At 42.8% G+C, this 26,661-nt stretch overlaps 1 protein-coding gene across 1 annotated transcript in view; it reads left to right on the top strand.

Moving 5' to 3' along the window:
- Window positions 1–3,447: 3,447 nt before the first annotated feature.
- Window positions 3,448–26,661, top strand: part of FRMPD2 (FERM and PDZ domain containing 2) — a 104,387-nt gene continuing 81,173 nt past the window's right edge. Inside the window, exon 1 of the mRNA XM_068982291.1 lies at window positions 3,448–3,580. Within this exon, the coding sequence (XP_068838392.1) occupies window positions 3,448–3,580 (133 nt within the window). The remainder of the gene's footprint in view (window positions 3,581–26,661) is intronic.

Consider the following 26,661-nt stretch of genomic DNA (forward strand, 5'->3'; position numbering starts at 1 on the left):
GCCAGAAAGGAATTAGATGAGACAATGCAGTTTAAGTTTCTGACGTGGAGCAGCCCCTAGGCATGTTCACCACTGAGAATGGTTGATCTGAAGCAGAACTAAAAATCACTCATAAAGTGAGCAGTCAAGGAACTGCTAGTCTTTGTGTTGGACAGGTCGAACTAGATGTCCCAGATTGGCCAGCATGGGCCCAGTTTACACCTGTTTCCCTAGTGTATTTATTAACAGCACTTCCCATACTTTCAAATATGTTCTTTTAAGTTTGAGTGATGATTAATTTCAATGGCAGCGGCAGTGGAGGCAGCAAGAAACATGGCCCAGGAGGGAGGAGGGCATCTGCACGGGGGCAGGGCTGGGACCTCAGTGAGGGGCACCTTCCCCTCAGTCTCCAGAGCACCTCCCTGGGGAATCTGCACACATATGAATTCTTTGACTTGAACTCAAGGACAGAGGCTTCCCAGGTGGCTCAGTAGTAAAAAAAAAAATCCACCTGCCAGTGCAGGAGACACAAGAGACACGGGTTTGATCCCTGGGTCAGGAAAACACCGTGAAGTAGGAAACGGCATGGAGAAGGAAATGGCAACCCACTCCAGCATTCTTGCCTGGAAAATCCCCATGGACAGAGGAGCCCAGCTGGCCACAGTCCATAGGGTCACAAACAGTTGGACACAGCTGAGTGTGCATGCGCACGCACAGTGACAGGCTCTGCTCCTCCTCAAATGACTTTGTTAGCTATAAAGTGTACCTTTTTAGAAACTACAGATGCAGCATAGACATTGCAGTAAATCATTTCAGGGTATTATTAGCGTTCTTCAAAAAGTTTAGAATACCTGGTTTTGAAAACCGCTGTGACATGGCAAAGCAAATATCTACAGTCTTAGAAATTAAGGTTAAGGATTGTTTTATTCAGTGAAAATGAATACCATTTTCATCTGAAGCTACAGAGGAACCAATTATTAATGAGGAAGACAATTTTAAAATTGACTTTTCCTTCTAATTGATGATACAGCAATAAAACAATAATACACAAATAGCTGTTTTAAATTACACACAAATCGTGAAGCAGCTTTTCATTTCTTGTTCAACTTTGCACAAGTTACAGAAGATATCAGCTGCTGCTGCTGCTGCTGCTAAGTCACTTCAGTCGTGGCCGACTCTGTGCGACCCCATAGATGGCAGCCCACCAGGCTCCCCCGTCCCTGGGATTCTCCAGGCAAGAACACTGGGGTGGGTTGCCATTTCCTTCTCCAATGCATGAAAGTGAAAATGAAGTTGCTCAGTCGTGTCGTGACCCCATGGACTGCAGCCTACCAGGCTCCTTCATCCATGGGGTTTTCCAGGCAAGAGTACTGGAGTGGGTTGCCATTGCCTTCTCCAGAAGGTATCAGAGGAAATATTAAAAAATGACATTGCATAAATTTACATTTAAAACTGTAAGACATAAAACGGAGTTAAAATTTCTTTTAGAAAAAATGTTCTTTAATAATCATCATTTCCAAATGTACTAAAATTTCTATTTTAAAATAATTTGTCAGAAATTTATCCTGATATTGTCACAGCCTATAAAATACTCACCACAGCACCGATGGCGGTTGCATCCGTAGAAAATCCTTCTCAAAAAATTCAGTTTATTTTTAGCTATGTCATGTGGTTTGCAGGATCTTAGTTCCCTGACCAGGGATTGAACCATGGACTGTAGAGGTGAAAGTCCAGAATCCTAACCACTAGGCACCAGGGAACTTTCCTCAAATTTAAAATTATAAAAAATTATTTGTTATCTTCACTTGCCAAGGGTGACTGATGTCATTTTCAAATATCTCAATTGAAAGTTGATTTTTAAAAAGTTGTTAAAACTATACATTTTGATTACCTGAGAAGTGAATTTGGAAAAAAGTGAGTCAGAAAATTATTATGATCAATCAAGAACCATAATAGCAAAGTATTATATTCATTATAAAAATTATGACACCAAAGGTAATTAAGATGAAATAATATCAAATTACAACAGCAAAAATGCAATCATTTTTGTAATTTGTAGGTTTATGCTGTTACTCAGGAATCATTATTGTTGTCGTGGTACAGTCGCTAAGTGGTGTCCAACTCTTTGAGACTCCATGGACTGCAGCACGCAAGGCTCGTCTATCCTCCATTAACCCTTGGAGTTTGCTCAAATTCATGTCCATTGAGTTGGTGATGCTATGTAATCATCTCATCCTCTGCCACACCCTTCTCCTCTCACCTTCAGTCTTTCCCAGCATCAGGGTCTTTACCAAGGAGTTGACTCTTCCCAACAGGTGGCCAAAGTATTGGAACTTCAACTTCAACAACAGTCCTCCCAGTGAATATTCAGGATTGATTTCCTTTAGGATCGACTGGCTTGATGTCCTTGAAGTCCAGGGGACTTTGAAGTCTTCTCCAGCATCACAATTCGGTAAGTAGTAAAATGCTTTAAAGGGAAAAGCTGTATTTTAGTACCTTTAATGATCGGCCTCCCTGGTGGCTCAGCCGATAGAGATTCTGCCTGCAATGCAGTAGGCCTGGTGGGCTACAGTCCGTGGGGTCGCAAGAGTTGGACACGACTTAGCAACTACACTATCGCCACCACCTTTAATGATGCATTTTTTTCCTGCTCTTTGTAAAAGGGGCCTCCTGTTCTCATTTTGTACTGGCAATTATATAGTTGACGCTGCCTTGGGCATTGAATTTACCCAGACTGATTGTATTATATGGCATAGAAACATTTCCAAATACCTCGTGAATGTCAGGAAATACGGAAAGGGCAGAAGGAAGGCTTGGTAAAGAAATAGTGGACCTCTCAAAATAGGAGGGCTTGGGCCATGAGGAATAAGAGCTTGCACTGGCCATGAGGACTGAAAAGGCAGCTGTGTCTTCAGGGAGGTCAGGGGCAGTCAAGGTAAGGAGGTTAAAGAAGTGTCTCTATGGAATCCCTTGGCAGGGGCTGGGGTGGGGGCAGTTGCTGATTGGTCTAATTCCCCTCAACCAGGTTGATGAGAAGGTAGAGTCGGGGGCAAGGAATTCTTCTCAAGGATGAGGTTGTAAGCGGGGGCTGCTTTACCCTTCAAGGAGGTTAACTTTTAATTCTGTTGAGAGTCGCACAAAGCATTTGCATTATTTGTTTGTGCCAGTCAATATCCCCACAGGAAATAGCCCCACTCAAATGGGGTAATTAAGGAGAGTTTAATAAGGGCGATCTCCAGAGGAGTGGGAAGGGTTGAAGGGAGCCACCGGGAGGCGACGCAGTGTCTTGGGGCTACCAACAACCCGGGAGCCTGAAACACACCTGGTCCCGAGGGGCGAGAAGCAGCAGTGGTTTCAGTACCAAGCCAGGGAAAGAGCCGCTTGTCGGGAGCTGTGGTCTGCGGTGAGAGGAGCTGTGGTCTGCGGTAGAAGGATACAGACAGCCCGCAACACGTAAGCAGAGAGGGAATGAGTACCCTGACTTCTCATCGTCTGCCTCCTGCCATCGCGCGTTGCCTCCGGTCGGCCAAACAGAGCCACAAGCAGGAGGCCAGGGAGCCCGCTGAAGAGTCCCTCCCGCCCCGCTCGAAGCGTAGCGCAGGTGAGAGGGTGGAGACCGGGTCTGCAGGGACAAGATATTCTCCACGCGGTATGTGTATGTGCTATGCACGTTTGTCACTGCTGTTTAGTTGCTAAGTCAGGTCCAACTCTTTTGCAACCCCGTGGAGTCTGCCAGGCTCCTCTGTCTATGGGATCTCCCAGGGAAGAATATTGGAGTGGGTTGCCATTTCCTTCTCCAGGGGATCTTCCTGACCCAGGGATTGAACTCACATCTCCTGCATTGGCAGGTGGATTCTTTACCACTGAACCACCAGGGAAGCCCATCCGTCATATATACTCCATATGTACTGCCTGTGACATCTATCATCTGTATAATATCACATCATATTTTATATAGTGTAATCTTGACCAAGGATAGAGGGAGCTAGAGATCAACACACATACACACACACACACACACACACATATACACACACATACACACACACATGCACACACATATACACACACATACACACACACACACACACACACACAATATGTGTTAGTCACTCAGTCGTGTCTGACTCTTTGCAACCCCATGGACTGTAGCCTGCCAGGCTCCTCTGTCCATGGAATTCTCCAGGCAAGAATACTGGAATGGGTTGCCATGCCCTTCTCCAATATATATGTTATATATATATATAATTAATTACATGTCAATACATACATATTCTAAAAGAAACATGGCCAAATTAGAATTTGGGAAGTATAGAAAAATTATAACAAAAATTTATCACTTGCTAATAATTGCTCACATATTTCTGGTTCTTTCAAAACTCTATGAATGTAAAGCTAGCCAGAAAGAAGGGTGCTTTCTAATTTTCTTGGCTACACTTCCCCTGGGGCAGGCAGGAGCAACCAAGGACCTGAGCTCCCATGGAGAAGAGGAGGCAGCTTCTGGTAGTGTGTGTGTGTGTGTGTGTGTGTGTGTGTGTGTGTATTTAAGGTGGAGGTACAGGGCAGAGACCTGGGTCAGATACCAGGTTTTCAGGGTGGAGGACGATCGTGTAATTTCCTTCTTGCTCTGTTTAAGTGTATCCATGTTTGAACCTGATCCTCACTGGCCTAGAGCCAGGTGTGAAAGGTGTGGACTAGTCCACCTGCCCCCTGCAAGTCCTAAAGTAGGGTGGTGGTGCAGTGCAGATAGCAGCAGAGAAAACATCTAGAAACTGCGTAGCCTGAGGTGGAAATAGGACATTTCCGTTGTCCCAGGGACTTGATGCTTTTGGTTGGATTTGTCAGGAAACCCATTCATTCTCCAGCTCCTAGTCATTCTCTCCAACCCGACTCTATCCCTCCGAATGCAAAATGCCAGGAATCTCACCTTCCCTCCACACCCTGTGCCCTTCAAATCTTCTACCTCGTCTTTCCTTTCTTGGCTCCCCCAACCAACTGAAGACTCCTAAGGGGGCTCTGATGTCAGTAACAGACAGATCTTGTCATTCCTGGGTCCTGCTCCAAGACACTCTGGTTTTAAGAGATGAATCTTTAAAAGGAAATTTTCCAATGTTTCTAAACAGAGTTCCTCTGTTAGAACTCACTGGATATACCAGGCAAAAGTTCACATCAAGAAAATACTGAGGCCCAAGACCTTAGTATTTGGTCAAATTCCTCCAGTCTCCAGGGATCCCAGAATATCTCTTTGGCCTGCTTATGAGTTGCTGACCTCTGTACTCCATCATTTCCCCAACGCTTGCCAAAGATGGAGGGCCTTGGAGATCACAGAGAACTTACCCTCGTTGAACTTACTAGTTCTTCTACGTTACAGTTAGAAGGGTGAGAAAATGGAACCAGCCAATCCAAATTAATGCTCACTAGAGTCCAAGAGACACAGGATTGCTCTGCAAAGGGTTTTTGTCAGTGTCTGCCCCAAATGTGATACGTATCCAAGTACAGCGGTGGGCCAGATCCACTGGGAATGCCTCCAGGCAGCCATGCTGCGGTCTCTTCTCCACCCTGATGGGGCGTGGAGAACAACTAGCTCCCAGTTAAACACAAATTTTGAAGACCTCCAAAATGAGTGTGCTTGTGTGCAAGTATCCTTGCATTTTAGGAATTTTCCATTGGTAGTGAAAACTTCATCGTAATGAGCATCTGTTGCCTATCTTCCAGAGAATGTGGGCTACTTAGAATTGCAAAAGTAGGGCCTTAAAGAACACTGAGGGGAATAGTAGAGGGGAAAATGGAGGGGTGATCTTCCAAAACCAGGACAAGTAAAAACGGAATTCACGGCACACCGAAAGAATTTCCCGTTGATGGTCGCACTGGATGACCGAGACAGGTTAAAAGGAGATAATACAAAGTCAAGTTGTTTTCTAGTTTTCATAGCTCCAAGAAGAAGTGGAGGCTTGTGTAGTGGGCTACTCACCCCACTCTGTTTGACCCTACAAGCTTTATCAGCAAGTCCTATCTAAAATTCAAGGAACAGATAATCCTCTTATTATATGACTCATTTTATGAAGCTAGCATAACCTTTATAATTTAGAAGGTCAATAAAGAAAAGAAAATTATAAGCTAAAATCATACAAATGTAAATGTAAAGTTTCTAGGCAAAATATTAACAGTCTGAATCCAGCGATCCATAAAACGGGTAACTGTCATGACCAAGTTCAGCTTATTTCAGGAATACTGGTTTAACCTTAGAAAATCGACTAAAATAATTGACTACAGTAGCAGAGGAAAGGGAAAATATCATATGACCATCCTAATGGATTCTAAAAAAGTGCTGGATTTTTCAGAACCTATTCATAGTAAACATTGTAAGCAAACTAAATAGAAATAATTTCCTTAGTCATTATTGTGTGTTTACTCAAAACAACAAACATCATCCTTAATGGAAAAATGCTGAAAACTTTCCCTCTGAATTCAGAAATCAAATGATGAAGCCCTGTTCCATTTTTAATCAATATTGTACTGTTCAGATCAGCTCAGCCGTGTCCGACTCTTTGCGACCCCATGAACCACAGCATGCCAGGCCTCCCTGTCCATCACCAACTCCCGGAGTCCACCCAAACTCATGTCCATTGAGTTGGTGATGCCATCCAACCATCTCATCCTCTGTTGTCCCCTTCTCCTCCTGCCCTCAATCTTTTCCAGCATCAGGGTCTTTTCATATGAGTCAGCTCTTCACATGAGGTGGCCAAAGTATTGGAGTTTCAGCTTCAACATCAGTCCTTCCAATGAACACCCAGGACTGATCTCCTTTAGGATGGACTGATTGGATCTTCTTGCAGTCCAGGGGACTCTCAAGAGTCTTCTTCAACACCGCAGTTCAAAAGCATCAATTCTTTGGCACTCAGCTTTCTTTATAGTCCAACTCTCACATCTATACATGACTACTGGAAAACCATAGCCTTGACTAGATGGACCTTTGTTGACAAAGTAATGTCTCTGCTTTTGAATATGCTGTCTAGATTGGTCATAACTTTCCCTCCAAGGAGTAAGCGTCTTTTAATTTCATGGCTGTAATCATCATCTTCAGTGATTTTGGAGCCCAGAAAATTAAAGTCAGCCAGTGTTTCCACTGTTTCCCCATCTATTTGACATGAAGTGATGGGACTGGATGCCATGATCTTCATTTTCTGAATGCTGAGCTTTAAGCCAACTTTTTCACTCTCCTCTTTCACTTTCATCAGAGGTTCTTTAGTTCTTCTTCATTTTCTGCCATAAGGGTGGTGTCATCTGCATATCTGAAGTTATTGATATTTCTCCCAGCAATCTTGATTCCAGCTTGTGCTTCTTCCAGCCCAGAGTTTCTCATGATGTACTCTGCATATAAGTTGAATAAGCAGGGTGACAATATACAGCCTTGACGTACTCCTTTCCCTATTTGGAAAGTATGTTCTAATATAATAAAGCAAGATAAGAAGTAAAAGGTAAAAGAACTGGAAATGAATAATTCAAACTGTTATTGTTAAGGAACTAATATATATATATAATTCAAGAGACTCTACAGATTAATTCTTATAATTAATAGACAAGTTTGGCAAAGTAATCAACATTTAAAAATTAATTATATTTCTCTACATGCCAACAACAAACATAATAAAATAAATACTAAACGAGTTAAAAGATATTTTAAATGAGTATGAAAATATGGAGCACACAGATATAAATCAAACAAATTATGCAAGACCTCTATGAAAAAAATTATAAAACTTAACTAGAGGCATTAAAAAAGATCTATAAATATGTGGAGAGATATACTGTGCATGTGAATTGGAAGACTCTGTTGCAAAGTTGCCAGTTCTCCCTAGATATATCTCAAGATTTAATGCAGTCATTGTCAAACTTGAATAGGACTAGAGCCCCATGTTTTGCCTTGGCTTTGGAAAGAATCCTTCCATTCCTCTCTTACTCTTTCTCCAACACTCTTTTCAAACAAAGCCTCTTCAGTTCAGTTCAGTTCAGTCGCTCAGCCGTGTCCGACTCTGTGCGACCCCATGAACCACAACACGCCAGGCCTCCCTGTCTATCACCAGCTCCTGGAGTTCACTCAAACTCATGTCCATCGAGTCGGTGATGCCATCCAGCCATTTCATCCTCTATCGTTCCCTTCTCCTCCTGCTCTCAATCTCTCCCAGTTTCAGGGTCTTTTCAAAAGAGTCAGGTCTTCGCATCAGGTGGCCAAGGTATTGGAGTTTCAGCTTCAACATAAGTCCTTCCAATGAGCACCCAGGACTGATCTCCTTTAGGATGGACTGGTTGGATCTCCTTGCAGTCCAAGGGACTCTCAAGAGTCTTCTCCAACACCACAGTTCAAAAGCATCAATTCTTCAACACACACTTTTCTTTATAGTCCAACTCTCACATTCATACATGACCACTGGAAAAACCATAGCCTTGACTAGACGGACCTTTGTTGGCAAAGTAATGTCTCTGCTTTACGTTTAAAGTACCAGCTCCTTTTCACAAACGAGATTCCTCTCCTCTCCAGCACCCCTCACATCTGCTACCTCATTGCCATCTCTCTGGCCACTGTGACCTTTCCAGTCCTGGGCCCTGCCAAATTCATTATCAGTCCTTGGACAGATGGAGGGAGGTTCTTTAATTCTAAAATATAATTGCATTAATTAGGCTGTGTTACCTGCTAAGCAGCCGTTAAGGTCAGCTGACAAGACATGGCATTTCATGACTGAGGCAGTTGTAGTTCCAATGATGACCAGTAGGTGTCATGGTCACAGGTGGGATACTGCCTGCTGGGTCTGTCTTGTTGAATGTTGGGATTGCCTTGTCACTACTCTTGGAAAGCCTTTCTTTCTAGCAACTCGGTAGGTGCAAAGAAAAACACTGCAGACAATGTCCCCTACTCTTTTTTTCTTTATGGCCTCCTCCTCATGTTTGGGTGGGCCATTTATGGATTACAGCTGTCTCATCTATCAAGGAAAATATTCAAGCAGGAAATGGTGGGAAGAGTGTGCCTGGCCCCTTTCCTAATGAGCAAACCTAGAGGAGCTTCTGCTCCTCACCCACTGAGTGCAGAGGAACTACCAAAGGACGGGCCCCTTTTCTGATTTGGTGTTTCTTTTCTCACTTGGGCTCTCAAGGGGTTCTTTGTCTCTTCCTGGCATTTTGTCAACATCTGGAATATGTTGTCATGAGAAGAAAGAACGTGGAAGCTGCTTTCCTGGAAGGACTGAGGCCACTTAACATGAGATTTTTCAAATTCTCCCCATTGGCCTCAACATGTCTATGCTCTTTCACTCATCCTTTCTCATCTCATCTGTCTTCCTCTCATCTCTCCACTCATCTCATCAACTCATCTCTTCTTCCTTAAAAAAAGAACGACCTCTCCCCCTCTCCAAGGCTTTCCCTTCTGTTGGTTCTTCCAGTGGGAGGTACACAGGTTTTGAAGTCTATTTGGGGTTCAAATTCTAATTCATTGTTTATAGTTATGTGTCCTTGGGCAAACTATTTTAATTCTCAGAGCCTTAGTTCCCTAATCTGTGAAATGGAGATAACACTCCTCATGTCCTTAGGTGTGTGCATATGGAATCATATATGATGTGTATGTGATAAAAAGCCTCGACACACAGTTGACTTTCGTTAAAGCAAGTGGTTTCTGGTCCTGCGCCTCTGTAGGACCTCTCGTCATCAGTCATTCCCATGCTGTTGAATGCAGTTTCTGCCACTTTAGGAATTCTCTATGCATTTGATCACTTTATCCATTTCCGAGCTAGGTGACCTTACCCAATTCATTTAGCCTCTCTGAGATTTAATCATCTTTTGGAAAAACAGCAAAAAGGCATTGACTTCACAGGGCTAGTGAAACTAAGAGAGACTTGTGAAAGTAAACGAAGGAGAGCGTCTCTCTGCAGTGTCACCGTGAGAACCGTCTGGGTCCTGTGTCTGTCGCTTTAGTCTTTAAGGGCACAAATACTCCAAATATCCATCCAATCAGTATGCATTGATCCCTATGAACCTTTGTCCCATGGACTTCTCACTTACTGGGGAGAGGTGCCTTCAGAGAAGGGTGGAGTGGGTCTTCTTGTCTAAGTCTGAGTGGGGGACTTCTTAGGAGTGGATAGATGGTGGCAGGAAGGGCGGCACGGCACCCTGTCATGTATCTCAAAGATACTCAGGTTTTGGAAGGAGGAGCTAAGACAAGTGGTTGGAGAAGCAAGCAAGATGCCTCCTGGACCCTTTGGAGGCAGTCAGGTGAGTCAAGGCTACAGAGATGGATTCCAGCTAGGGCTTCAGGGATGGGCAGAGCTGCAGCTCCTTTGCAGAACCACCACTGTAAGCAAGACCCAGAACTATTCCATCACTACAGAGATCTCCCTCATGCCACCCCTTTATAACCACTCACCTTATCCCTAACCTTTAGCCACCACTAACTTGACTTCCATCTCTATAATTTTGTCATTTCAAGAATGTCATATATGTAGAATCATACTATATGTGACTATTTGAAATTGGCTTTTCCCACTCAGCATAATGCCTTTGAGATTCATAGGCATTTTTCAAGGATTTTTCCTTGCTCTAATGTGAATGAGTGAAATCTTAAAGATAATTGTAGAAGGGGATTACTGCTGAGTGCTAACATTGGCACCAAAAGAGGTGAATGCGGCGGTGCCTTGAAGCAGACAGCCCATACCTGGGCACCCGCGATTCCCTGCTGCTGTCTGCTCCACTGCGAACCAGCCACAGGACTGGAGCAGTTCAGCTTCTCTTTCTGAGCCTCAGTTTCTTCAACTGTACATGGTTGACCCGAATAAATTACTAAGTAAAAATTGCCTAGGGCTAGCTAAAATACAGATGCCCCTGGCTCTCCCCTAGAGATTAGGGTTCAGCAGCTCTGGGGAGGTATTGGGAGAGCTACATTTCATCAAGTTCTAATTTAAATCTGATGAGTTGACAAATTTGGGAGAAACAGCACAAGGTGGTTGCAAATGATGAATTTGGGAGAAACAGCACAAGGTGGTTGTACTACGCTTTACTAGCCAGTGTGCAAAACGAGTAGCCGTGAGCAGGAAAAAGATAAATTTTGCAAAACATTGTATAATACTTATTAGTTTCTTTTAGAGCAATAGAACACAAAGGGGTACAAGGGGAAAAAAAAATCCCAGAAATGAACAATAATTTCCCTGAATAAGTAATAACTAATGACTAAATGAAAGTGAAAGAGGAGAGTGAAAAAGTTGGCTTAAAGCTCAACATTCAGAAAACGAAGATCATGGCATCCGGTCCCATCACTTCATGGGAAATAGATGGGGAAACAGTGGAAACAGTGTCAGACTTTGTTTTTGGGGGCTCCAAAATCACTGCAGATGGTGACTGCAGCCATGAAATTAAAAGACGCTTACTCCTTGGAAGAAAAGTTATGGCCAACCTAGATAGCATATTCAAAAGCAGAGACATTACTTTGCCGACTAAGGTCCGTCTAGTCAGGGCTATGGTTTTTCCTGTGGTCATGTATGGATGTGAGAGTTGGACTGTGAAGAAGGCTGAGCACCGAAGAATTGATGCTTTTGAACTGCGGTGTTGGAGAAGACTCTTGAGAGTCCCTTGGACTGCAAGGAGATCCAGCCAGTCCATTTTGAAGGAGATCAGCCCTGGGTGTTCTTTGGAAGGAATGATGCTGAAGCTGAAACTCCAGTACTTTGGCCGCCTCATGCAAAGAGTTGACTCATTGTAAAAGACTCTGATGCTGGGAGGGATTGGGGGCAGGAGAAGAAGGGGACGACCGAGGATGAGATGGCTGGATGGCATCACTGACTCCATGGACGTGAGTCTGAGTGAACTCCGGGAGTTGGTGATGGACAGGGAGGGCTGGCGTGCTGCGATTCATGGGGTTGCAAAGAGTCGGACACAACTGAGCGACTGAACTGAACTGAACTGAATGACTAAATGAAAACAACTCAAAACACCCCAAAGCAACCACTGTTAAGTTTCTAGTGATCCCTTCTAGAGTGTGTGTATATATATATATATATATATATGTGTGAATGCATAATATATATAACATACATCAGTTCAGCTCAGTTGCTCAGTTGTGTCCGACTCTTTGCAACCCCATAGACTGCAGCATGCCAGGCTTCCCTGTCCGTCACCAACTCCTGAAGCTTGCTCAAACTCATATCTATTGAATTGGTGATGCCACCCAGTCATCTCATCTCATAACATAAATAGTACTATGTATAAATATTATGTACATATTTACAATAAGAGGAATAATACAGGCTTATTCCACACCTTTTGCTTTTTCAGAGATCTTAGCAAGTTTTGAGTGCCAGTGCATGTAGACAGACCTGCCTCCTTGACACTGCTGTGCAGTTGATTTTCCACGGTGTATGAACTGCAGTTTATTTAGCTTCCACTATCGACTGACACTTCGGTGGCTTTTAGTTTTTGACTATTACAAAAACATTGTGATGAGCATCCTTTTTTATATGCCTGAGTGAACTTTTACAGAATGAGTCATGAGGTTAGCTCCTTGCAGCTGTGTTTATGAATGACGTGCGCATTTACAGCTTTAATAAATATCACTCAATGCCCCCACTAAGAGGTTGCACTGACCTACATTCCCACTCCTGGCATATGGGACTGCTCACCAGGCATGCCCTCACCTAGCCCTGGGTTTCATCTAATGTCATTTTTGTATGCTTTGGTCTTTATATGAAGTAAAATGTATGGTTTCCTTTTGTCTTAGTCTCTCCATTTTGAAACTGCCTTTCATTTGAAGGGCCCCGACCATCTCCTCTTTCACCTTTACCTTTACAGAGCTAATGTCACACTAACTCCTGCTGTTCCCCTCTGTCTACTGGCTCCTTTTTGAATGTTAAGTACCAGAGAGTGTGGAGAAGGCAATGGCACCCCACTCCAGTACTCTTGTCTGGAAAATCCCATGGACGGAGGAGCCTGGAAGGCTGCAGTTCATGGGGTCGCTGAGAGTTGGACACGACTGAGCGACATCACTTCCACGTTTCACTTTCATGCACTGGAGAAGGAAATGGCAACCCACTCCAGTGTTCTTGCCTGGAGAATCCCAGGGACGGGGGAGCCTGGTGGGCTGCCGTCTGTGGGGTCGCACAGAGTCGGACACGACTGAAGTGACTTAGCAGCAGCAGCAGCAACCAGAGAGTGTGAGAATTCCTTTTCTCCAAATGTAGTCCTCCTTTAAAAAAAAAAAACGAACATTTTATTGAGGGCTGATTGACATACAAAGAGCAGTCTATATTTAACACATGCAACTGGAAGCATATAGAGGTCATTGTACACCCGTGAAGACATCACCACAATCCCTGCCATAACCACATCCGTCATCTCCAAAGCTCCTCCTGTCCTGCTATTATTATCACGATGTGTGTATCTGATGAGCACAGTCCCATTTCTCTTGCCTTCTAACTGGCAGCTCCAGGTTATTTCTCATTGTTCTTGCATGTTTCTCTGTTCTTTCGGTGCAGGTCCAAAGGGCATGGAGAATGGTGGAGTTAGTGAAAGTATGACTCCCTTCTTGGCCGGCCCCTGGTTCTTGGCAGGGCTCCATTTTTTGATTGGACCAGGAGATAAGGTGACATCATGGTCAAAGCTCCTGCTGAGCCGCAATCCCATCGCCTTCAGTGGCATCTAATCCAGTTGAGCTCTTAGAGGCTCTCTCGGATCACTGGCTTTGAGGACACAGACTGCTGGGGTGGCTCTGCCTGCTCACAGGCCAGAGGCTGCACGGGGCTCAGGGCAGAGACCAAGCCTCCGGAAAGGGAAGGGCCCTTGTTGACTCACTTGCTGGGCCACCGAGTGCTTAGTAACAAGCAGTAGAAAAATGGAGCAGCTCCGGCGACAAGCAGCTTAGGGGAGAGACAACGCCCCTGCTCCTTGTTGGAGGGTGTCCACGATGAAGGCCTAGACCAGGTCACGGAGACTTTTTGGATGCAGCCTTTGACACGGGACACAGGTACTTCTTGACGTCATTTACTTTTCTCCTATCCGTCTGCATCAAGGGAAGGGTAAACCCATGGGGAGTAAGGAGAGCTCAGCAGGGCTAGGCCTTGTGTTAAAAGCTCTTTGCAGTATTATTTGAAGTATAATTTGTTTCAGGTTACTGGTATGGACTCATTCAAAAACAAGCGAAGGTACATTTGTTTTTAACAAATACAGAGCAGGCTCAATGGAGAATTTAGTTTAGAGTCAGACCAACCCTTGTTTGAATCACCACTTTGCTAATAAACACCTGTTCAAACTGAAACCAACGCTTTAACTTTGCTGAGACTCAGTTTCCTTACCTGTTAACTGGTGATAATAGTACACACTTTGTTGCAATGTTGAAGGTACCTGAGGTGATATATAGAAGGCAGGTGCTTGGAGGATAAGAGTAACCCAATATATGGTAACTGTCCCTATCTCCGAGGAACGGGTGTTGCAGTTATTCCTTACAGGAGGTCAGTGGTTTTAGGTAAAGAGTCTCAAGTCGTGTCTATGTAACATCCAGGAAACAATGAACAAAAGAAAAAAATGTCAGTAATTCATCTAATATAATATGCACGCTTAAAGGAAAGAAAAACACTCAGTTTTGAGTTTTTTGACACTTTAAACAAACTTTGTTGTTAAAGCAACAACTGAAGTCAGAGATGAGTATCTCCTGGCTAAATTCCGCAATTTGCTATAGGCTATTAGCTGAAACTAAGCTATGACCTTCTCAATTTAAGAAGCACTTACTCGTGTCTCCTGGGTGCTATGCTAGGTTCTAGGGTATTGGGAATACCCCTCTCTGCTCGGAAGATCTTCCAGGTGAGTGGAGGAACCAGCAAGGTTACCTGCACAATAGCTTGTGGTGGTAGCAAGTGCTGAAGAGACGAGGGCTCCTGGAAGAGGTGCTGACTGAGTATTGTTTGAATTCTAGGTGAGAACTAGCAAGAGATGGGAGGGCAGGAGTTGGGGAAAGGCATCTTAGGCAAAGTAGAGCTCATGTAAAGGCCTGAGCGTGCATGCTAAGTAGCTTCAGTCACATCCAACTCTGTGTGACGCCACGGACTACATCCGCCAGGCTCCTCTGTCCACAGGATTCTCCAGGCAAGAATACTGGAGTGTGTTGCCATGCCCTCTTCCACAGGATTCTCCCTACCCAGGGATCAAACCATCGTCTCTTACATCTCCTGCATTGGGAGGCAAGTGCTTTATCACTAACGCCACCTGGGAAGCCTGAAGCTGATGTAAAAGTCCAGTGGCAGGAATAAGTTAAGCACATTCTGGGAACAGCAAGCAGTTTGGAGTAACTTGAGTAAAGTGTGAGTGTGGGCATCTGATAGGAGAGAAGGCTGCAGAGGTGAACAGGGCAGGCCATGAAAGGCCTTCTGTAGCTTGTCTTTCATTCAGAAGGTCCTACAGAGTCTTCTGGTAGTGATATGGGTATGGCAAGAGTGACCCTGGAATAATGATGGCTTCCCTTGTGGCTCAGCTGGTAAAGAATTCACCTGCAATGCTGGAGACCTGGGTTCCATCCCTGGGTTGGTAAGATCCCCTGGAGAAAGGAAAGGTTACCCGCTCCAGTATTCTAGCCTGGAGAATTCCATGGACTGTATAGTCCATGGGGTTGTAAAGAGTCAGACACGACTGAGTGACTTTCAGCCTAACCTAAGAACACAAGAAAGGGGATGTCAAGAACCTCCAAGCAGGTGCTAACACTGTGAAAAAACCAATCATGCATATATATATATATATATATATATATATATATATATATATACACACACACACACACATATATGTACATATATATAGAAATTCATTATAAACATCTTGATGTGAAGGATGTATATTGCACAGTTTACAAGTGATAAAATACACAATACTCTTTACTGCTAATTCAGTATAGCCAAGGAATTCACAAGGAATGTATTCATTGATTTTTGCTGAACTCTTGTATCCTTTGTCAGCCTATGTTTGCAGTTGACCAACGTGTGTAGTTTCAACATTAACTGATACTTTTGTTTACATTGACAAGTAAAAAGAAAGTTAAGCAATGAAGGTGAATGTGTCGTTTCTACTCATTGTCAATGACGTGAAGGACTTTTGTGCTGAACTGGACAACCGTTTTGAATTCTGGAAGACTATTTCCCCAAATTTTGTTCTATTGTCAATATAATAGCTACAGATATGATATACTTTTAGCTTTAATATGCATTGTTAATTTTTTTTTATCACTTTCTTAAGTCTTGTTGACTGAAAAAAAAAAGCACAACCTAAAAGTTGAGACTTGTTTTATCTGAGGGCGTTATTTAGGACGGTCGCCTGGGAAGGCAGCCTCTCGGATAGCTCTGGGGGACTATTCCAAAGAGGTAAGGGAGGAGCCAGGACACAGAGGAGTTTTTGCTGAAAAGGAGAAAAGAAACACCCATGTAACTGAGCATCGAAAGATTACTGCTAAACACAAAAGTCAGACATCTCAAGTTAACGATTTTAGTGCCTTTCTATGTATGTGAAGATGCAAGATTCTGGTCTCCTTGAAATTATTCCTTTGATTTGCGTCTTAACTATCTAAAGTCAGTAGCCTGTTTTTCTCTATCTTGAATTCCCCTCTGTGGGGCCCATTGTCAGTGTGGCTGCAGTGGTGGGCAACATTCATCATTTACTGGGATTTTATTTTTGTCAGCAGTGTAGACAATCAACAAAACAACAAACCAAGCTCTGATTTGCAGCCTTTGTTAATTTCTTTGGTGTAAATACCCTCACTGTGGCCAATTCTAAGTTTCCAATGTTCCATCTCTGGACAGAGAGTCGGAAGAGATATGCACCAGTACACCATCATGTGTAATTTCTATCATCTACGTGGAGGTGATTTAAATAAGCTCAAGAGCAGAGACTGCAGTATAGCATATAGTAAAATAATTAGGAAATGGTGGGTTTGAGCATATTATTAATATAATTTATTTAATTGGAAGTTCCTATAACTTAATTTTTTGTAATAGCTATGTTTAACAACCAGCTTGCAAAATTTCTGGAGATTTAATAGCTGGCTCTCACTAGCCAGTAGGAACATTCTTCAGCACATCACAGGATCCAAGAAAGTTTTAAAAAGGAACTTGCCTGGTGGTCCAGCGGTTGAGTTTGCCTTTCAATGTAGGGGATGCAAGTTTGCTTCCTGGTCTGGAAGCTAAAGGAAATCAGTCCTGAATATTCATTGGGAGGACTGATGCTAAAGCTGAAACTCCAATACTTTGGCCACCTCATGCGAAGAACCGACTCATTGGAAAAGACCCTGATACTGGGAAAGACTGAAGGCAGGAGGCGATGGGGACGACAGAGGATGAGATGGTTGGATGGCATCACCGACGCGATGGACATGAGTTTGAGTAAACTCCTGGAGTTGGTGATGGACAGGGAGGCCTGGCGTGCTGCAGTCCATGGGATTGCAAAGAGTCAGACATGACTGAATGACTGAACTGAACTGGAAGCTAAGGTCCCACATGCTTCCTGGCCAAAAAAAACCCCATAAAACAGAAGTAATATTTTAACAATTTCAATAAAGACTTTTAAAAGGATCTACATCAAAAAAAAATCTTAAAAGAGAATTTAAAAAAAATTTTTAAAGGGAGTTTTAAAGAGGCACAATCCATGGGGAGGAAAATATGATTAGTAGGGATAGAAGGAGAGACAAAGACAGGAATTAAGAAGAATACCTGCTTCTCTCTACGGGCAAATACATCACTCATCAAAATAGGAAACACAGGAATGGATTCAGGGGTGCAAGTCAAGGCTGAACTCTTTGGAAAGACCAATATGGAAAGAGGACTATGGTTTAAATATAGAACAGAGAAGGATGGGGCATGTTTGCAGCCTTCAAGAAATGTCACTGGACTTCAGATGCCTAGAGACACGGTGCTCTCTCCCCTGGTGCGATCCTATTCTTTGAATTCCCTGCATCTAAACCCCCAGATCAGGCTCATCATCATTCAGTGGAGTTTATTTGGCTGAGTGTTGTGCATCAATCCTTTTATTTTTTAATGGAATGTTCACTTTGCCCTGCTATAAAATGAATCAATGCTACTTTTGTTTTTAGCCTAAAAATGCCTGGAAAGCAATGCAAACCTCCCTGGAAAGACTCTGGGACCATCCATCACTCATGCTGCCTCTGTGTCAGTCTTGCTTATTGAAGTTAAGGTTATGGAGGAAGGAGAGGGCTGGCTTAGAAGGGCCTGCTGACCCAAGAAAGTGCTGCTGGTGGGCCAGGAAGTGTGGGCAGGGCACACAGCCTGTATGGGAATATGAATGAAAACAGCCCTGTTGACCACTTTTCCCCTTCTCAGCCCCCCTAGTCTCTGGCCCTGGTGGTCACTCACCCCGCCCCCCATTATCCTTTCTTGCAAGTCTCTTTTACCCATAGCTTTTGTGTTCAGAAGCCTAACTTTTGTGTTCACAGAAGCCTAATTGACATTAATCACCTGGTCCTTGTTTATGGCCTCAGCTTATCCTCTGATAAGTTCTTCATCAAATTCTTTCTCTTTGATTTGAGAGAGTAGTTACCCAAGTCACCCAGAACATTGACAAGCCCTAGTTGGGGGTCTCTTTGGTTACTTAACACAGCAATTATACCTCCACATTTTAGGTGACTGCAGCCATTGCCTGCTTGTCACTGGTTCTTCCAAACAAGCTAACAGAACAATCAGGGCTCCACAGCTTGTAATGTGCTGTGAACCACCCAGTGATCTTCAGTGATTTTGTTAAAATCCAGATTCTGGCTCAGGAGACTAGAGGAGGGCCTGAGTCTATTTATAACAAGCTCCCCGTTGATGCCAATTTTGTTAATCTGAGAGACCATGCTTTGAGCTGCAAGGAACGGGGTGTACAGCTTAGGCCGATGGCACCTGTAAGCCCCACTGATAGAGACGATGCTTTGAGCTGCAAGGAACGGGGTGTACAGCTTAGGCCGATGGCACCTGTAAGCCCCACTGATAGACCTACGTCTGTTCTCAAGTGTTAATTCTGTGGGTTTGTCCGTACTTTATCCCTTGCCATCAGTGTTTACTCACCATTAATAATATAAATAGCTACCATTTCTTCAGGCGATACAGACACAATAACCAATATCACACAGCTTCCCAGGTGGCATCGGTGGTGAAGAACCCACCTGCCAGTGAAGGAAGTGTAAGAGATGTGAGTTCAGTCCCTGGGTCAGGAAGATCCCCTGGAGGAGAGCATGGCAACCTACTCCAGTATTATTGCCTAGAGAATCCCATGGACAGAGGAGCCTGGAGGTTCCAGTCCATAGGGTCACAAAGAGTCAGACATGACTGAAGCGACTTAGCATGCATGCACGCACAGAGAAAATTAACTGCCCAAGGTAGACAACGGTCAATCCAACTCTGACTTTTGAACCTACCCTCTCAGCCACTGTGGTTTGCTAATCCTGTTTTCCTTCTGAGTTTTTTGGCCCTGAAGTTAATGTTTTTAGCTGCTCTCCTCCCAAAACTCTTCTTCCTGAGACTGGCTAACTCTCCTTCCCCAGACTTGGCTTTCATTTTATTCTTGGTCACAGGCAGCTGTATAGCTAATTGCCCTTATTTTTTTTGCCTTGGTCTTAGAACTTCTGCTTATATTTCCTTGAGTTTTAATGGTTATAATAGCCCAGCGTCATTGGAAATAGAGCAGGTAGTGAAGAAAAGTGACTAGGTAGTGAGAGGAAGCAGAAAGGAGATTTATAGAATGTTGGAAAAGTGCCAGTTCATGGTGGGTTGCTGTCACTCAAGGCGAAGATTTTGAGACCGAGCCATCAGAACTTACTCTTCCATAAGTTGTTGTTGTTCAGTCGCTAAGTTTTGTCCGACTCTTTGTGACTCCACAGATGGAAGCACCCCAGGCTTCCCTGTCCTTCGCTATTTCCCTGAGTTTCCTCAAATTCACGTCCATTGAGTCAATGATGCTATCCAACCTTCGCATCCTCTGTCGCCCTCTTCTCTTCCTGTCCTCAATCTTTCTTAGCATCAAGATCTATTCCAGTGAGTTGTCTCTTCGCATCAGGTGGCCAAGTATTGGAGCTTCAGCTGCAGCATCAGTCCTTCCAGTGAATATTCAGGGTTGATTTCCTTTAGGATTGACTGGTTTGATCTCCTTGCAGTCCAAGGAACTCTCAAGAGTTAAGGACTGTGTCTTTTCCAACTGTTACTTTTTAGAAATCTTTTGGCCATGCTGCGTGGCATGTAGGATCTTAGTTCCCAAACCAGGGATTGAACCCATGCCCCTGCACTGGTAGCACAAAGTCTCAACCACTGGACCATCCGGGAATCCCTCTGGCTGTTATGGTATGTTCTGGATGGATAAATTTAGCTGAAGGATGTATCTTTACCCCCATAAGAATATTTAAAACAAAGTATTCACTTTGCAGATTTTGTGACAGGGTCAGCCTCCTCTCAGCTTAAGTTGCTACTGCTAAGTCACTTCAGTCGTGTCCAACTCTGTGCGACCCCATAGACTGCAGCCCACCAGGCTCCCCTGTCCCTGGGATTCTTCAGGCAAGAACACTGGACTAGGTTGCCATTTCCTTCTCCAATGCATGAAAGTGAAAAGTGAAAGTGAAGTTGCTCGGTAGTGTCTGACTCCTAGCGACCCCATGGACTGCAGCCTACCAGGCTCCTCCGTCCATGGGGTTTGCCAGGCAAGAGTACTGGAGTGGGTTGCCATTGCCTTCTCCCAGCTTAAGTTGGGAGCCCACGAAAGTCCCTGTTCAGCCTGAGTTCCATCCATCAGAGGTTGACCTAGTTGTCATTTTGAGACAAGAGGGGACTAAGGTCTCTGTGAAGAGGGACCTTTCTAGACTTGTCTGGCTCCTGGATCCCTCTGGAGGCAGCAGACTCCATCTAGCTAGCTGGTATTCACAGATCCTTGCCCCCAGCACACTTAACCTCTCTCTGTTTCACATTTCCCCTCTCCCACGGAGGAATGCAGTCAGCTGAAGGAATCACTCTTTGTCTTCGGTTGTCAGGCAGAAGTGGTTGAGTTTAGATGTAAAGCCTCGTTTCTTTTTATGGACCAAAGTGAACATCTGGAGAGCAAGGACCAGAAACCTGACTGGTTAATGCCCATTCCAAGAACTTTGTTGCAATATTTATTTTATTTTATATTTTAAATTTAATTGAGTTTTATTTTACTATTTTATTTTAATAGACTTTCCTTTTGGAGCACTCGACATAATGTCCTTGAGGTCCATTCGAGTTGCTGCAGATATCAACAGATTGCGTTTCATTGCTGGACACTTTTCTGTGGTGTGGCCATACCACAATTTGTTTAACTATTCACCAGACGAAGGACATTATGGTTGCTGATAGCTTTTATTTTTTCTCTGCACCTCCAGTAGCGTTTAGTATTATCACTTTTTCCTCTACTAACAGGTAGATAGTGATATTCTGTTATAGTCTTAATTTTCCCTCCTCTTGTGGCTAATGATGCTGAACTAGTGATTTTTCCACGTGTTTATTCACTGTGTCTATATCTACTTCTTAAAGTGTCTCTTCTTGTCTGTTGCCCATTAAACTGGTGGATTCACGTCAATGTATGGCAAAACCGATACAGTATTGTAAAGTAAAATAAATAAATAAATAAAACTGAAAAAAGATAGACTTTATTTTCTAGAGAAATTTTAGGTGCACATAAAACTGAGCAGGAGATAGAGATTTTCCATACATGTTCTGCCCTCACGCATGCAAGAAGTGAAAGTTTCTCAGTAGTGTCCAACTCTTTGAGACCCCATGGACTATACAGTCGATGGAATTCTCCGGGCCAGAATACTGGAGTGGTTAGCCTTTCCCTTCTCCAGGGTATCTTCCCAACCCAGGGATAGAACCCAGGTCTCCTGCATTGCAGGTGGATTCTTTACCAGCTGAGCCTCCAGGGAACCCACTCATGCACAGGCTTCCCCATTATCAGCATTCCCCGCCAGAGTGGTAGATTTGTAACAACCAATGAATATTCCTTGACTTATCATCACCCAAAGTCCATAGTATGCCTTAGGAGTCACTTGGTGTTACACGTTCCATAGACTTGAACAGATGTGAAATGACATGTATCCACCATTACAATGTCATATGGAATAGTTTCACTGCCCTAAAGATCATCCTTGTTCCACCTATTCATCCCACCCTCCTCCCCAATCCTCGGCAACCACTGATGGTTTTACTGTCTCCATTGCTTTGCCTTCTCCAGAATGTCCTATAATTGGAATGACACTGTGTGTAACCTCTTCAGATTTTTTTCCCACTTAGTTGAGCAGTATGCATTTGTTTCTGCCATGTATTTCAATGGTTTGATAGCTCACTTCTCCTTAGCCCTGAATAATACTCCAGTGTCTGGAAGTACCACGGTTTATTTATCTACTCACCTACTGAAGGACTTCTTGGTTGCTTCCAGGTTTTAGCAATAATAAATTAAGCTATTATAAATATTCATGTGCTGGTTTTTATATTGATGTAAGTTTTCAATTCCTTGGATAAATACTTGCTGGGTCAAATAGTAAGAGTATGTTTCGTTTTGTAAGAAATCCCCAAACTGTCTCTCGAAGTGGCTGTACCATTTTGCATTCCCAACAGCAATGAATGAGAATTTCTGTTCCTCCACATCTTTGTCAGTGTTTGGTGCTTCTAGTCTTCTGGATATTGGCCATTCTAATATCCTTCTGAATGCTCCCTTGTGAAGTACATACATATTAAGGATGGTCATGTCTTCTCGGAATATTAACTCCTTTATTATAATACTATGTAATTCCTGGTATGGTAATTTCAAGAGCTCTGTCTTCCCTGAGCCTGGTTCTATCACTTGCTTTATTTCTTTAGACTGATTTTTTTCTTGCTTTTATATATGACTTGCGATTTTTTGTTGCAACCCAGACATGATGTATTGAGCAATAGGAACTGAGATACATAGGCCATTAGCGTGAGCACTTACAGTAATCTGGCCAGGATTGACATTGTTTTCACTATTTGGTGTAGCCATAGGTGTCTAAGGCTTCAACTTCTATTATCTTTGCTTTTGTTTCCCCAGTTGTTTTTGGGTTTCTCTAAAGATGACTTCCTAAATACAAGCCTTTTGCCGTCACCTTCTGTTTTTGTACAGGAGTCCTGTTGATGTGGTGAAGGGTGGTAGTAGTAGTTGCTCAGTCATATCTGACTCTTTGTGACGGCATAGACTGTAGCCTGCCAGGCTCCTCTGTCCATGGAATTTTCCAAGCAAGTATACTGGGGTGGGTTGCCACTTCCTACTCCAGGGTATCTTCTTGACCCAGGGATGGAACCCACATCTCCTGTGCCTCCCGCATTGGCAGGCAGATTCTTTACCACTAGTTCCGGCCGGGAAGCCCGGGTGGTGAAATGCAGAAGACAAGTCATGTTGTATAATCCCATGATTAGGTCTCAGCCTCTTAGTAACTTTGTTGCTTCATTGGGCTGTGACCTTCACACGTTCTTCTTAGCTTCCTTCTCCTCGATGGTTGAACAGGCAGGCTGGAGGTGCTGAATTTGGGTATTTCCCTTCCCTAATTTTGGTTAGACTCTGATAAAAAGCAGTTTTCCTTAAGGAGGAGATCAGAATGCTTTTGGCTTCTTTTTAAATGGTTATATTTTTCCTTCTCCTGCTGGAAAGCATAAGAGGATTTTCTCATGTTATCCATGAGAATCTGGTGGACTCCTGGAGATAAAACTCACAAAATGTGGGGTTCCTCTAAGATGGGGCTCTGCAGAATTTTTAACTGTCAAGATAGCTAGTCTACCATAAGCCTATGCAGCTTGTCAATTATAGTCTGCTTTCCTTCCTGGTACTGATTCCAGCCACTTTTTTTTTCTCATTGTGAGAAAGGGAGTGATGACTTCCAAGCTCGTCACATGCTGGAGCAGAAACTGGAAGGCTGCCTGTTGCATATTTTAGGACTTAATTCATGTAAACGCCATACCAAACCTTCATTTTTAAAAAAATGTAGTCCAATATATCACTCGTCTTTCATGGATTTTGAATTTTTTATCTTGTGTAAGAAGAAGATTTTCACCATTTCATTTATAAATTCAGTATTATTATATCCTAAATCTCTCCCTTTCTTCCCCTCTTTTCTCTTTCCTATATAAATATATAATATGTAGTACTTTAATTAATTTTAAATATTGTTAATGATATGAAGTAGGAATCTGAATTTATTTTTACCAAATGAACAATTATTGTCCTAATATTATTAATTAGCCACTGAATAGTCAGTTCATTGGACTATAAAGAAAGCTGAGCGCAGAAGAATTGATGCTTTTGAACTGTGGTGTTGGAGAAGACTCTTGAGAGTCCCTTGGACTGCAAGGAGATCCAACCAGTCCATCCTAAAGGAGATCAGTCCTAGGTGTTCATTGGAAGGACTGAGGCTGAAGCTGAAACTCCAATATTTTGGCCACCTGATGCAAAGAGCTGACTCATTGGAAAAGACGCTGATGCTGGGAGGGATTGGGGGCAGGAGGAGAAGGGGACGACAGAGGATGAGATGGTTGGATGGCATCACCGACTCAATGGACATGAGTCTGAGTGAACTCCGGGAGCTGGTAATGGACAGGGAGGCCTGGCGTGCTGCGGTTCACGGGGTCGCAAAGAGTCGGACACGACTGAGCGACTGAACTGAGTCAGTTCATTAGTCAGTGTGTCTTTCCTCGTTGATTGAAATGAGTAAATTTTCTTATTCAGCTTGGTTTATCTTTATTTTATATTTTGTTAGTCTGTTCATATGTGAATACCACACTCTTTTATTCAAAGGGGTTTTATAATACAACTATTCTCTGTTTTAACACGGAGTAGAAAGTCTCTGCCGCTCCTTTATTTGCACTTTCGGCTTCACCAGGGAGCCTAGCATTGTGGAGAACCTACCAGGTTTGAAGCTGCTAAATCAGCCACTGTGAACTTAAAGGATCATATACCTGCAATATTTTAGCTTTAAAGAAAAGGTCTTTATATGTTGCCAAGGATTTTTCTTTAATTGTGGAGTTTTCCCTTGATGACATCTGCGTTTGATCTTTGGTCTCTCCATTGCCCTTATTCTTCTCATCTTCATTTAGATTTTTCTTTGAACAAAAAACAATCAATTGTTCCAGCTAGATAACTTTCTTTTATTTTTACACTGTCTCTAATTGTGTGCAACAATGTTAATGCCCTTGACTCAGTAGCTCAAGGGATGTCTCATGTTCTTTAATTTTTAAAAAGGCTTTAGAATTCCATGCTTTATTTTTAATTGTTAAAACTTGTCTTCTCTTACACTTGCCAGAATAAATATGTCACAGCATGGTTCTATGACACTTTCAAACTACTTTGCATGCTTAATGTTTGGCATTCAACATTTGGCTAATGTTGCACAAAGATCAGAGAAATCTCTGAGACGGAATACTTCTGAAGCAGAGTAAAAGAGCGCATGAGTGAAGATGAGGTACAGGAAATGAGAGGGGATAGGAGTTCCATAGCCTATCAGCTTGCTGAATTCAGTTCTTTTACTTAATGTCGTTTGTTATTACTTGGCTGTGTGAAGTATCTCTAGGAAAAAGACTAGTGAGATGTTTTTCAATCTTATTTCCATATTATATTGACTTTATTTCCCCAATTTACCAATCATGTTATTTTTATAATAGAGACGTGTTTGTTGATTGGTGTTTATTAGAAGAAATATGTTAATGTTATTGTTCATGTTCAATATTTTTATTATCTTAACAAATTTCTAAGAAAAATGTTATTATCTCTTCCTATGACTGTAAATTTCTAAATTTCTCTTCACAATTCTGTCAGTTTTTTCTTTTTAGATTTTCTGGTTGTGTTTTTGGTACATTTAAGTTCATGATTGGTATTTTTTTAAAGGATTTTCTTGGTCATAAGTTTGACAAGAATTTGAGTTCCGTCCTTTATTAATATTGCTATGCTATTAATAGCTTTATTCTGGTTGGCGGTTCCATGGAAGTACTATACTTAATTCTATCTTTTCCACTTTTCTATGTTAGATAGCTTCTTTTAAACAATTTTAGCAGCGTTTCCTTTCTCCTCTAATCTGATAAACTCAGTTTTTAGAAAAGCTTCTTTTTGATATTAAAGATATATAAAGTACAAAAATCATAAGTGCTCATCTTGATGAATTTTCACAACCTGAGCATACTTGAGTAACCAGCACCCAGATCAGTAAATGAGTGTTACCAGAACCCTTACTTGTGCCTCTTCCAACATTATCCCTATCCCAGGTAACCTCTATCCTGACCTCTCATGGTTTTTTGTTATCCTGAATGAACTCTGACAGATGTATTCTTCATTAACTTACCATTTTATTTGGAAAAACTCCAAATGCCTTTCCGTGGCCTGAGCATTCCTCTAGGACATGACCTCTGCTTATCTCCTCAATCTCATCTTGTCCCATCCTACCTCTCCTTCATTGTACATTAGCCAAATTAGCCTTCTGTACACAAAAGACAACAGGCGTGACTGATTGCTAGTATTTGAAAAGCCTGCTTACAAGTTTAGCCCTTGGCTGGTTTCTGGGAATTTAGTTTTCAGGAAAGTCCCCACCACTCGAACTGATAGCTGACCTCCCCTTACCCCTCTTGTAAAATAGCTATAGATTGACTCAGATAATGTGCTCTTGCGCATGGCTTATTTTGCTCA

This window comes from Capricornis sumatraensis, chromosome 10, assembly GCF_032405125.1.
Source record: "Capricornis sumatraensis isolate serow.1 chromosome 10, serow.2, whole genome shotgun sequence".
In the NCBI taxonomy this organism is placed as follows: Eukaryota; Metazoa; Chordata; class Mammalia; order Artiodactyla; family Bovidae; genus Capricornis; species Capricornis sumatraensis.